Source organism: Myotis daubentonii, chromosome 19 (genome assembly GCF_963259705.1).
Source record: "Myotis daubentonii chromosome 19, mMyoDau2.1, whole genome shotgun sequence".
Lineage (NCBI taxonomy): Eukaryota > Metazoa > Chordata > Mammalia > Chiroptera > Vespertilionidae > Myotis > Myotis daubentonii.
This window is the reverse complement of record NC_081858.1, coordinates 11,927,029-11,940,583: the sequence shown is the minus strand read 5'-3', so window position 1 is coordinate 11,940,583 and position 13,555 is coordinate 11,927,029. Positions and strand designations below refer to the sequence as shown.

The 13,555-nt window shown below is 53.7% G+C and overlaps 1 protein-coding gene across 7 annotated transcripts in view; it reads left to right on the top strand.

The window, feature by feature from the left end:
* CAMKK2 (calcium/calmodulin dependent protein kinase kinase 2) overlaps positions 1 to 12,611 on the top strand; it is a 43,840-nt gene extending 31,229 nt beyond the window's left edge. For 4 of the 7 annotated variants that reach the window (XM_059676546.1, XM_059676548.1, XM_059676547.1 and 1 more), the window contains 6 exons: positions 1,197 to 1,270; positions 1,370 to 1,457; positions 2,571 to 2,699; positions 5,321 to 5,421; positions 5,936 to 5,978; positions 9,427 to 12,611. In XM_059676546.1, the coding sequence (XP_059532529.1) occupies positions 1,197 to 1,270; positions 1,370 to 1,457; positions 2,571 to 2,699; positions 5,321 to 5,421; positions 5,936 to 5,978; positions 9,427 to 9,597 (606 nt within the window). In that variant the 3' untranslated portion in view covers positions 9,598 to 12,611. The remainder of the gene's footprint in view (positions 1 to 1,196; positions 1,271 to 1,369; positions 1,458 to 2,570; positions 2,700 to 5,320; positions 5,422 to 5,935; positions 5,979 to 9,426) is intronic. The other 3 variants (XM_059676550.1, XM_059676551.1, XM_059676552.1) reach the window with 3 other exon arrangements.
* The last annotated feature ends 944 nt before the right edge of the window (positions 12,612 to 13,555 follow it).

The window sequence follows — 13,555 nt, the reverse complement described above, 5'->3', positions numbered from 1 at the left end:
CACTGTTTATTAGTGCTCCTCCCCCCGCACCCCTCCCCTTTTTTTGTGTGTTTTTTTTTTGGTAAAATGGACATACAGTGAGATGTACACATCTTACGTGCACTATTGAATGAGCTTGTTAAATATACACCTGTGTAATCCAAACTGCTCTCTCAGGTTAGTGCTCTTAATGGACACGTTTTCCTAGGACAGGAGTGGACCAGGTCACTTCCTGAGACTTTTCCCAGCCTTCTAAGCACTCACATAAAGGTTGCTTTTTCCCGGGCTCCTTCCGGGGTCAGGGCCTCCCTCTGCTGGGAGAGAGCATGGATTTGTCCCCCGGCAGGTGGTGCATTAACAGGCTGCGGGATCAGCCCAGTCGAGGCTCAAATCCCAGCTTTGTCCTTGCCAGGCAGGACATGGCACCTCACTGAGGACATAAAGGGGTTTGTAATCTCCTTCCCTTACCCCAACATTTGATCAGAAAGTTTCAGTCACATAGCAAAGTTGAAAGAATTTTTTCTCTCCCGTCAAATGAGAATAATACTTACTATTCCTTATGGCTACTGAGAGGATCGACAGAAATCATTCAAGTACTCATTCATTCAACACGTGTTTATTGAGCCTACTCTGTGCCAGGGGTGTTCCAGGACAGTGGGGAGACAGCAGTGAGCAAGACAGGCGAACACGCCAGGCCTCCTGGAGCTGATGTTCCAGCGCAGGAGTTCGACAACAAACACACACACACGTAATAAAACGCCAGGGAGAGGCGCGATGATGAGAAGGCCAGGGATGGGTGCCGCCTGTCTGCTTCAGACAGGAGCTCAGAAAGGCCTCCCTGAGAAGGCGCACTTGGATTCGACACCGGTATGATGGGAGAAAACAAGCCAGGCCAGTGTTGGTGGGGAGAACATTCCAGGCAGAGGGAACAGCCAATGAAACGTTGGTCTTGAGAAACTTCAGTACAAAGCCTGGCCCCGACTAAGCCCTTGCCAATCTCTGCTGTTACTGTGACGACTTCTGAATTGTTCTTGGAATTATTATTGTCCACCTAGTAGGTGGGTGAAGAAGAGTGTGTGGGGAACTGTCCTTTCCTAGATCAGGCCACTGGGCTACTTATTTCTCTGTTGTGACCCATGTGGAGTGGCCAGCACAGGGCGGCCTTTACAAGGACAGGTGTGCCAGCCATTGACGGCCGCTCCGACCTCTCTTCGCAGTGCCCGTTCATGGACGAGCGGATCATGTGTTTACACAGTAAGATCAAGAGTCAGGCCCTGGAATTTCCAGACCAGTGAGTATCGCCCAGCTGTCCTGAGTCACTTCCTGCTCTGAGCCCTGAGTGGTCCTGCGTATCTGACTCTCAAGCTTCTGACGTGTCTCTCGCCCGCAGGCCCGACATAGCTGAGGACTTGAAGGACCTCATCACCCGCATGTTGGATAAGAATCCCGAGTCGAGGATCATGGTGCCAGAGATCAAGGTACCTGGGGGCCACTGCTGCCCTGTGGAGTGCGTGCCAGTGGCTTGGCCTGCGTCGTCCGCTGCTTGGAATTGTTTGGCTCGACCCCGCCTTGGCCAGGCCCCTCGCCCCACATCCACAGCGTCATGCCCTCCTTGGCACTGCTGCCCTCCCATGCACAGGAGGCAGGGGCAGGAGGAGGATCTGGGGCTTGTGTTGCTGTGATTGTGTAAATGGGATCTGCTGCCAGCTGAGCAGCTAGCACTCTGATTGGCTTCGGCTGATGGCATCCACCCTCCCCGGACCCGACCGACCGGGGCCTCTTTGTGCTGCACACCCTGGCTGCCAAAGGCCTGGGCCCTTGCCTTGACTTTGCCCATCCTTTTGTGAGAAATTGTAGTGAGGGTGGGAGGAAGTTAGTGAACAGTTTGACCCCACTCTCCACCCTGGCCTGCTGAATTCCACCCTGTTCCAGAAAGCACTGTTAGGAGAGACACCCCCCCCCCCCACTCCCCGCCACACACACACATACCCAACACCCAGCCAATGCCACACGCACACATCTGGCTCGTTAGGAAATCTACACATTTGCTTCGGGAACTCCTACCCACCTAGCTAACTAGCGTTTGAAGAGGGGAAGCCCCAAAAGTTACCGATGAGGGCTGAGACCCTAGGGGTGTGTGGTGGGGGGCCAGACCCCTGCCTGTGCCCTTCCAGCTGGTCTGTGGTCATTGTGCCTCCGCGAGCCTCTGTTTGCCCTTCTGTAAAATGGGGAGGATGCTGCCTGCTCTGAGCTGAGCTTTCCAGGCATCAGGAAGAGATGCTGAGGAGTGATGGGTGCTCCTCGGGCAACGGCAGGTGGCAGATGCCCAATTGTAATCACTTCTGCCAAGACCTGGGGCCAGATGGAGAATCCGGTCCGTGCACATCCCACCTCGTAGCTCCCTCCCATTCTCTGTCCCTCGTCTCTTCCACGTTTCCCACCATCTTGCTCCCTGCAACCCTCTGCTTGGCTTATCCGCTTTCTTGCATGTCTGGCCTCCGGCCACTGCCTCTCCCCTCGTGCATCCCTTCCCTGGCTCCGCTGTCCTGCCTCTGGGAGCCAGCCCTCACCCCTCCTGTCATTCGTTGAAGCTGCACCCCTGGGTCACGAGGCATGGGGCGGAGCCGTTGCCATCGGAGGACGAGAACTGCACGCTGGTCGAGGTGACCGAAGAGGAGGTCGAGAATTCAGTCAAACACATTCCCAGCCTGGCGACCGTGGTAAGGCGGACGAACCACTGACCGAGAGCAGGGACGGAGCCACTGGGGCCGGAGGTGGACCCTGCCAAGACCGGCTGAGACGCAGGCAGGCGTCTGAGGAGCAGACGCTGGGCCTGAAGGTCAGGGGGTGGCTGGCTCTGCCCAAGACCCACTGCCACCAGCCTCGGGCCTTGGGCGCACATCAGGCCAGGTGCCTGTATCTTCTGGCCTCTGTTCTATCTGCAGCCAAGTCCCCATGTACCGTAGAGGGGTAGCCCCTCTCCCAGGATCCCACTGCTCCTCCCGGAATTCCTGCTTTCAGAGCATGGCGGGAACAGGAGAAGGACCAGGCGGGTGCCAGGGATGGAGCTGGAGCCGAGGTCTGTGAGCCGGGATTCTCACCCGGTGCATCTCCAGTCTCCAGAGCGAATGGCTTAGCTCATCTCACGTCTGCCGTGTGCACAGCTCCCGGGCTAGCAGAGGGGCTGCCACTTCACACGCCGCAGAAAATCCTTCCCAACTCAGGAGGGTGGGGCTTTGATCCCGAGTCACCAGCCCCTTTTATGGCCTCACACTTGCATCCTAACCCAGGAAGAAGGAGCCAGAATGTGGAGTCCCTCAGGCTTAACCCGGAGACTCTGGGAGTCACCCACTTGCCAATCCCTACCTATCAGGGTGCCTGGCTCCAGGTGGGAGACCAGGACCCTCAGGGACCCGGATCCAGGCAGCAGTCCTGTGACAGAGTCCAGCTGGCCACCCGCCATGGCCACCTCCAAAGCCCTGGGCTGCGTTTGTCCAGCACCAGCCCCGGTAGGCAGGGCTCTGGGCTCCGGGAGGGGCCTCGAGTGACTGCCCTTGTAGGAGCCCAAATGCTGGCTCCTTCTCTCCAGCTTTGCACCTCTCCCCCCTGCTTCCTCACAGACTTTCTCTCTGCTTCTTCCAAATCCTGAGCCCCATTCACATCCTCCTCCTCCTCCCCCACCTGGAGCCTCTGCATGACCTTCACTGTTAAAAACTCACCCACACCCACTCACGCTTTCTCATCCACCCACTGCACCCACGTCCTGTGCCCATAGTGGGGCAGGCGGCTGGTGTCAGATCCCGGCGCCCACCGTGGGTGATTCTGTTCCAGGCTTGGGATGTTCTTGGGAGAAGGTGTCTGCCCCTGAGTCTGAACTAGTCCCTGACTGTTCAGGAAGCACTTGAGTGGTTTCTCAGGCCTGTGCTGGGAGCAGGGGTACCATGGTGGATAAAACCGACAGGGCACCTGCCATCCTGTAGGGGCACACAGTCAACAAATAGATGTACAGTGTAACTGAGGGGCCTCGAGGTGTGTCCTGAAGGGGGGACGTGGGCCAGGTGATGGGTTGAGGAGGGCCCCCTGGGAGGATCGGCTGTGCGCTGAGAGGTATGGGAAGCACCTGCAGGATTTGAATCGGGAGCAGCATGATCAGGGTGGGCCTTGGAAAGATCCCATGTGGAGAATGGACTTTGCGGATCTTTTCTTCGTGCTTAACCCTTGGGCAGGCGTGTCTCCTTGCCTAAAACGCCATCCCCTGAGACAATGGCATCCTTGCATGTTGCTGGTGGGGATATACAATGGCACAGTCACTGCAGAAAACAGTCTGGCAGTTCCTCAAAACATTAAACATAGTTACCATGTGATTCAAGAATTTCATTCCTGGGTATACACCCAAGAGAAATGAAAATATTTTGTGTGGAAAACATGTCCACACAAAAACTTGGACACGTGTTCATAGCAGCATTATTCATAATAGGCCAAAGGAGAAACAGCTGAAATGTCCACCAATCGATGAATTAATAAAATTTATATCCATGCAAAGGAATGGAATACTGATACGGCATATTAGAAACCTCAAAAACATGCCAAGTGAAAGAAACCAGACACAAAAGGTCACATGCTGTGTTGTTCCTTTTACATGAAATGTCCAAAAGAGACACGTTCAGAGATAGTAGATTGGTGTGTGCCAGGGCCCGGGAGGCCGGGGGTGTGGGGAGTGACTGCTAATGGGGACAGGGTTTCTTTGTGGGGTGATGGACATGTTCTGAAATTACAGAGTGCCGATACGAATCTACTTAAAACCATGGAATTGTACCCTATAAAATGGCGAGTCTGATGCTGTGGGAATTATATTTTAATTTTTAAAAAGTACAGCCCCATTTTACCTGGAGAGCAATAGTTGGGGTTTTGTGGGTGTGGTCATAGAAGGCTTTCACCGAATGTAGAGGCCTGGCCTTGCAGACGAGGCAGGTCGATGAGCCAGGAGGGCACACCCGCAGTGGCTCAGGTGAGACACAGGACCAGGTGCAGGCCAGCTCTCCTGGAGCACAGGGTCCCGGGGGGTGGGCAGGCCAAGACTCGATTGTGACCTGACTTGAACATCAGACCAAGGAGTTGGGACCTTATCTTGTTGGCAGCCAGGGAGCCATGGGAGGTGTCGGGAGTGGACCAATCAGAATTGGTGATGGCTTTGGCTGCGATATCCCAGATGCGGCCCAGTGTCTCCCAAAGGCCACAAGCCCCAGGAGCTGGGGGAGGAAGGATGAGGGTGTCGGCATGAGGGAGGGTGTTACCTGGACTCCCACCTCCCGGTGGCTGAGCCTCCTCTTCTCCCCTTCAGATCCTGGTGAAGACCATGATTCGAAAACGCTCCTTCGGGAACCCGTTTGACTGCAGCCGGCGGGAGGAACGCTCGCTGTCGGCGCCCGGAAACCTGCTCAGGTGAGTGTCCGCCTGCCTTCCTGGGGTGGGTAGCTGGGGCCAAATGCAGCGTAGCCCTGTGCAGCCCACTCTGCCCGGGCCCATCCCTGGAGCGGTTCCAGCTGGAAAGACTCAGACCCGGGCACACTGGGGAGGCCAGAGCAGCCTGGCTGTGGTCTCACCCACCCTGGCTCAGCCGGCCTCCTTGTGCTCACAGCGTACCCACCCAGAAGTTTTACCTTTCTCAGGGGAGTTTCACTTAAACTGGGGAGCCCTTGACAGTCAGAAAGCACTTTTGTGGCCCAGGAGCAGGCGTGCTTGGTGGGGCATTCAGCCCTGTGCCGGGTGAGCAAGCCAGTGTCCCCCATGAGGGGCCCTACGTGTCTCGGCAGAGCAGTGTCCTCATAATCGCCCTGGCAACAGCTCTGCCAAGCGGGATTTGGGGTCTGAGTGTCCCAGGGGTGGGGGACGGGCGTCCCATGGATCCCAACTGTCCCTTCTCACTTCCCTTTTCCCTCCCCTCTGGCGATTCCAGCAAAAAACCAACCAGGGAATGGGAGCCCCTGTCTGAGTCCAAGGTAAAGCCTGCCTGCCTGCACAGTAGCCTCTGCCGGGGCCTGGGGGCGGGGGCAGCTGCAGAGCACGGGCACCCCCACCCTGGTGGGCGGCGGACGGGCCTCCCTGCTGCGCCCAGGCTCACCTTGGGCCTCTGGACTGAAAAGCAGGGCACCAGGGGCTTGGACCCGACGGCAGGCGTGCATGTGAGCTGGGGCTGCAGGTGCATGGCGCTCCACCCGGAATGCCCATGAGTCCATTCAGGTCCTACGACCCAGCCGGGCACCCACCTATGCTCAGGACCTGTCAGTGGCACCGTGGCTGCCCCTGCTCTGGGTCGCCCAGGCATGCTGTATCTGTGGCTCTGCCTGCTGCCTCTCCAGCATCCCCCCTTTCTCTGATGGTTAGGACCTAGGAAGTAAGTCCCCTTTCCCGCCTGCTGCCAAGTTGTGTAAGATCCTCTGCTCCCGGGGAGGGTGTGGCCATCCCTCTTCCAAACGTAAACCCGGGTCAGTGTTAGCACCTCCTAGGACAGGTGAGGATGTCGGTCCCTGTAAGACTGAGATGACAAACTGCACCTTTTCTGCCACTCAACCCCCAGTGCCTGGCAGGGTAACAGTTCTTCCCACCGAGCCTGACCCACCACCTCAGCCTCAGCTGCGAGCTCTAGGCAGCCATTTCTGTGATTTAAATGCAACTTTATTGGCATGTAATTCACATACCATACAATTCACCCATTTAGAGTGTATATTATATTTCAATGGTTTTTAATTTTTACTGTTTAATTTAAAAATATATATGTATATATGTGTGTGTGTGTTTGTGTGTATACACATACATATATATACATACATATATATACATACATATATATATGTACTTTTATTGATTTCAGACAGGAAGGGAGAAGGAGAGAGAGATAGAAACATCAGTGATGAGAGGGAATCATTGATTGGCTACCTCCTGCACACTCCCTACTAGGGATCGAGCCTGGGCATGTGCCCTGACCAGGAATCAAACCGTAACCTCCTTATTCATAGGTTGACACTCAACCACTGAGCCATGCTGGCTGGGCTATTTTTAAATTTTTTTAACTTACGATTTGAGAGAGAGAAAGAGAGACCGATGTATTGTTCCTCTTATTTACACATTCATTGTTTATCCTTGTATGTGCCCTGACCAGGGAATGAACCCGCCACCTTGGCATATCAGGACGATGCTCCAACCAACTGAGCTACCCAGCCAGGGCCCAGTGGTTTTTAGCGTGTTCACAGAGTTGTGTAGCCGCCCAACTCCCGTTCCCCAGCAACCACTAATCTACTTTTAGCTTCTGTGGATTTGCCTATTCTGGATGTTTATGTAAATGGAATCACACAGTATGTAGCCTTTTGTGTCTGACTTTCGCACTCAGCATCATGTTTTCACGGCTCATCTGTGGTGTAGCAGGTGTCAGTGCTTCGTTCCTTTCTTCGGCTGAGAGAGATTCCATTGTATGGAGAGACCACATTATGTTTATCTATTCATCTGGGGATGAGCACTGTTTGGCTATCACAAATGAGTAACGCTGCGATGAACTTGCACAAGTGTCAGCTTTCTCTTGTTAGGAATTGGCTTAGATGAAATTTATTGGCCACCCATACATAGAAGTCGGGGCTTATATGGTAATGTAGGAGGAATGCTTGTTTGGGGATTTTTAAAAAATATATATTTTATTGATTTTTCACAGAGAGGAAGGGCGTGGGATAGAGTTAGAAACATCGATGAGAGAGAAACATCGATCAGCTGCCTCCTGCACACCCCCTACTGGGGATGTGCCTGAAACCACGGTACATGCCCTTGGCCGGAATCGAACCTGGGACCCTTCAGTCCGCAGACCGACGCTCTATCCACAGAGCCAAACCGGTTAGGGTTTGGGGGGGATTATTTATGCTTCTCTGGGGCAGGGAAAGCAGCAGTTAGCAATCAGAGCCATGTGTCACCAGCCTGCGAGGCTGCCTCAGTCCCCGCCGGATGCTCCCATATGTCCCTCCTACAGAAGAAGCATGACGGGCTGGCCTTTCTCTTCTCAACCTCAGTTTTAGGGTTTGCCTGCCTGTCTGTGTGCAAGACTGTCGTTTTTAGTCTTTTATTCTCAATGAGCTCAACTCTGCAAGACATCAGCAGACTGAAACTGGCCCAAAGTGCTTTACTGCCCCTTTGTTCTCTCGCCTGCAATCCCAGCAACACCTGGGGGCTACCTGCCCTTGCCCTCAGCCCACAGGTGGGATGCTTTGGTTGTCTGACTTAGTCAGTCATTGGAGGCTTGGTCCCAAGTCCCACCTGCAGCAAGACGGGCCAGGAGGGCAGAAACCGAGGGCCTGCTTGGCCATCGAGGGACCGATCCCTGGGAGACTTGACCCCTCTGGTTTGGCAGAAACATAAAGCCAATGAGTGACTTTTAATCAAAGAGGGTTTCTTCCTAGGAATGTTCAGGCATCACCTTTTCCCTTCCCATGTGTGGGGGCCATCCCCCTTCTGGCCAGCGGCACATAACGGGCACGAGTCCTGTGTGAGAAGCGCCGCGGCTTCCCTTAGAAGGGGCAGCTGCGCCTGATGGTGTCAGAGGGTGTGGGCCTCTGAGGGATTTCCCCTCACATCTCCATCACCCCACCCTTGTCCGTCACCCCAGGCAGCTCTGGCTGCGGAGCTTCAGGATCTGGCTCTCTGGGACACAAGGACGCCTTTCCTCCCGCCAGCGTGGTCTGCTCTGGTTCCTCACATCGCCAAGAGGGGGGGCCCTTAGGCCTGTTTGCTGGGGCAGTGCTGTTTTCTTTTGACAGCTGGTTCCTGAAGGCTGGCTGTATGCCAGCCAGGCCCAGGCAGTTCGCATTGTCCCCAAGAAGTTCACCTGGTGACAGGAGACAAGGGTCATGGTTCCCGCCCTGCGAGAGACTGTAGCTGAAGGGGAGGGAGGTCCAGATAGCAAACACCCTCAGTGAACAGGCTGCGGAGTGGGCCCAGGCAGCACTTGTCTGTGCCGGGGTTTTGGGTGTCACGCGCACAGGTTTGCATGCGTGCTTACGGTTCCTTGCTATTGTTGGCACAGGACGCTGGTTTTCCGTTTACAGGGGATACAAAGTCTCCTTTGAAAATTGTCTCTGCGGCCCTTCGGGACTGGGCTAGGCTGTTGGAGACTAGATTCGGCTCTTTGGGCTCAACTCTTCTGATCTAGGGTTAGCCCTTCCGGGACGAGCTTCGGCCCGGCGAGCGCGGAGGGCTCTTTGGGGCTTGTCTGGGCTCCTCGGGGCTAGGCGCCGAAATGGCTCTGCCCTTTGGGACTAGGTTAAAAAAAAAGAAAAAGAAAATGGTGTCCAAGCGAGAGAAAAGGGGGAGAGAATCTAGAAGGAGAGGTTGTGTAAATAGCTTTGGACCTGGAGGTGCCGGTTCCGGGCTGTGCCCACTCTTAACCTTGGTTTTCTGTTTGGTGAGCAGGAAGCAGGGCAGCGAAGACAGTCTCCAGGGGCGCGACCCGCCCCTCGCGGGGGAGGAGGAAGTGCTCTTGTGAAAGGCGGTCGGTGTGTGGAGAGTTGGGGGGCCTTGGGCCCTGGCCACCGAACGCGAACGCGCATGCATCCTCTGCGGCCAGACGACGCCATGGAGTAGCCGCTGGACGCCCGTGACCTCGCATGCTGGGTGTCTCACCTCCAGGGCTGCGGGCCCTGCGTTTCCATAGCAGCATGTCCTACGGAAACTGAGCACGTGTGTAGAGCCTTGCCCGTCATCTCTGGTTGTTTGTTTTTTTGTTTTGTTTTCCTTTGTTGTTTGAAAGGGGACAAAAAAAAAATACACACCAACCCACAAAACACGCCATGACCTTGACCTTGGCCGCTGGCTGGCTGAACAGGCAGGTGTGAGGAGTTGCAGACGCAGAGCCACGTGCATTTTGGGACAGTTTGCTTTTTAAAACAACGTTTTTATGCCAAAAAATCCTTCGTTGTGAACCAGGAACCATGTCAGATACACCGAGAGAATGTGTGTGGGGTTTGAAAATCGTGAAAAACTGGCTGAAAACTCAGAAGGCATGGCCTGAGACCACAGACTGAGTTGCTGTATTTGAAAGGGAGAAGAGTGGGCGTGACTTCTCATGCAAACCCCGAACCTAAAAGCACACCACCTTCCAGAACCGTGGACTCGAGGCAGCGAGGCAGGGCTAGCCCTCAGTAGCTGCGGGGAGCTTGGATGCAACCTATTTGTAAGAAGGACTTGAACATTTTTTAATTTTACTTTATTTTGTTGTGACTGGAATAGTCAGAAAAACAGAAAGGGCTTGATGGTGAACTGTTTCACAGAAGGGACTGTCAACCCTAAAGGGCATTAGTGGTGGTGGAGGGAGAAGTTTTGCTTAAAGGACTTGAATGCATACAGGGAGGCGGCTGACCTCTCTGGGCAAATCTCTCGTTCAATTACAAAAACATCAGGGTGAAATCCTCTACTTCCATGGATATTACATGGCTTGAGAGTGAACCAACAAGCAAAAATGGCCCCTTCTCCAACTAGACTGAACTCCAGAGTAAGTCAGAAACCACCTATTCTAGAGCTTCCAGGATCTAGTCCCCGGCTTCGGGCGTGTGATCGGAGTTGGAACCCATGAAACCCGCGCTTGTATATTAGCAGCTTAGCTTGTTTATAGCCTATGTAATTCTAGACACTGAACGTTTTGTTCTCTTCTTAAATACTAGCTGAGTGTTGTCATTAGTCAAACAGTTCATCCAGTTCCCGGAGGTCCGGCTAGGAAATACTTTCATTCGACCGAGACACAAATGATCATCCGTAGCAGCAAAGCTCTGTTAGGAGACCCCCAGGGCACCCTCAGAGAGAAGGCTGTCGAAACCCAGAGCACTCCTCAGGGTCCAAGGAACCGGGGCTTGGCACAGGACCTTCCCTTTCGCAGTCAGAAGTCCAAAGAAAAGGTTTATTTTTTTGACCTTCGTCTGATATTGAGAAGTGTGGTTGCAGTACAAGTGGGACTTCTTCCAGAGCCGCAGGTGGGCGAGTGTGAAGGTCAAGGGTTAGGAAAACTGGGAGGACTTTGTCCTGGGAGATTGCCGGTGCTTTGTGGAACCTGGGGGAAACACTGCATGCTTTCCGTTGTTTCTGTGTGGACGGCCTTGGTATGAGTACATTTTGCAGAGAGAGAAGCAAGGAATCCCGGAGCCCAGGCATTCTTGGCATCCGTAGATCTTGAATGTAAGCTCTTGACTGTCAGTTAGCCAGCCTTTTCTCGTGATCCTGTAACAATCGTACAGAATGAGGAAGTGCTGGTGTCCCAGTGAGCAAAGGGTACCTGTCTGGTGGAGGGTCCTCTCGCCTGCTTGCTTTTTGTAACCTGGTACTTCCTCCTGCCCTCCCTCCTATGCTGTTTCAATGTGTGGGCCCCACCCCTTCCGTGAGCAGCTGGGGCCTGGTTAGGCTGCAGTAAGCACCTTGCAGTGGTTGAAGTCAGCCGGTCCTGGGTGTTTGTCCCAGCTTGTTTGTGTGGACTCCGACCTGGCGGGTGGCTCGTCCCGGGGAGGGCGGGCAGCGCGCAGAGCTTCTGCAGAACTCCTGTGTTTACACAGCCGCGTCGGGCAATGCCATCGCCCCCACGACACTCTCGGGGCGGGTTTCACATGTGCAATGCCCGCCATCAGGCAGCGCCCAGCTATTTCGGCGGTGGGTTGGGGGAGGCCCAAGTTCATAACTTTATTATTATTATTATTATTTATTATTATTATTATTTTTTTTTTTTTACAAAGAAACACCAAAGAAAGCTGTGGAAGGGAACTGGCTGCCACCCCCAAAAAGCCTAAGCAGAGAGGCCTGTACCATAAGGTGTTAATTACCACACTCCCTTGGTGCACAAACATTGGTTTTTCAAAAGCCAGCTATCAGGAGAGGGGGAGCTATTAGGAGCAGCGTTGCAGGTGAGCCAAAAGGCTGCCCGTCCGTTTCTCCCGTTGCTGGCTCATCTGTGGGACCACTTTGGTGTGTGAGCAACCTGTGGCCTGCATCCAGGCCTTGAAGGAAGCACAACTTTGCCATCTTTTCCTCTGCCCTGTTACACACTCCCCGCTCCCCCTCTATTCCGCTGGCTTACCAGTGGCTCCCATAAAGCCTTATCTAGCCCCTTGTCGGCACTGGGGGCCCGAGAGGCTGTCTCCCCGCTAGTCTGGCCTTTCCTGGAGTTAGGGCTCCTGTCCTCAAAGCCTTTCTGGACCAACGAGGCAAATACCTGTGCATTTAGACACATAGGTCCGACCTGTCACTCTCACCCATCTTCCGAAAGGGAGCTTCACGTTGCCAGGGGGGAAGAACCATGACCTCCACTTATTTCTAAGGTGCTAGGGACAGGTTCCAAGGTCGTCGGTCCCCATCTTCCCTCCAGCTTTACGGGCCGAGTTTCGTGGGACTGCTGACTTTTCTATCCTGTGATTGATTTACTGCCCGATGCTTCTGTTTCATCCCTGATCCTTTCTACTATGCATTTTCCTTTTATCAGGTGTACAAAGTTAAATACTGTGTATTTATCACTTAAAAAGACATGAACTTGAGAGAAAAATAAGCTTTTGGTGTTTTTCCACAGATGTTTAAGCTCCTCTGTAAACTTGAAATAAACAAGACAGCCAAAATGGTGCAAAGCCGGCCTCCTTGGGATTTTTCTGTTGGTCATTCAGTCAGCACCCTCAAGGACCTCTGTCCTTACCTCGGTTTTCCCTCCTTAGGTCGACGTGAGATCAAATGCCAGGCCAAGGCTAATGTATCCAGCGTTATGTTACTCATCCCTAATTTAAGCATGTCCTGGTGTCTTGCTCAGAGTGTGGTCCCCAGACCAGCCGTGTCAGCTGCACTGGGAAGTGGATTAGGAATGCAGACTCCCAGGCCTCGCTTAGGATCCCCAGGTGGCTGGTCTGCATGCTGAAGTTTGAGAAACACGGCTCTAGCAGGCAGGCGATTGGTTGATTTTTCTGGTGGAGATCAAACAGGTGAGCAGCTAGTTTTAATGAGACATCAAACGCCCCACTGGGTCGGCCTGCTACATGACATTTCACACGGCAGGTATTATTAACCCCATTTTATGGGTCATCGCCTTTGCCCGAGCTTGTTGGCAAAGTCGGTGTTTTACAGCATTTCCACCGTTGTCAGTTTTCATGGCGTCTGGAGACTGTTTTGGAACGAATGGTTTCTCTGGACTAGAGGCTGAGGGTGCTTGCTTGGCTTTGCACCTCCGTTTTCTGTCATCAAAGGCAGCAGATGAAGTCTGAAAGCTTCCTGTTCCATCGCTGCAGAAATCCAACGATAGTGGCCGCTAAGAGTCAAAAGCAGGTGTTCCCACACTGAGAACCCGGGCACGGATGGGCCAGGTCAGTTTGAAATAAGCCCCTTGGGGTGGTTAAACGGAATCTGATGAAAGCTGAAAGAATGCACACAGCTGCATCACTTTGCAAAGTTTTAGGGGTTCCAGAGACTCCCGGAAGCCCATTTCAGATGCAAGGGCCCCTACCTAAGAGGCAGTGCCATCAAGTGGGGACATAGCCGAACCAAAAGGTGACTCTGGTAAATGAAATAAGCAATGCCACCCCCA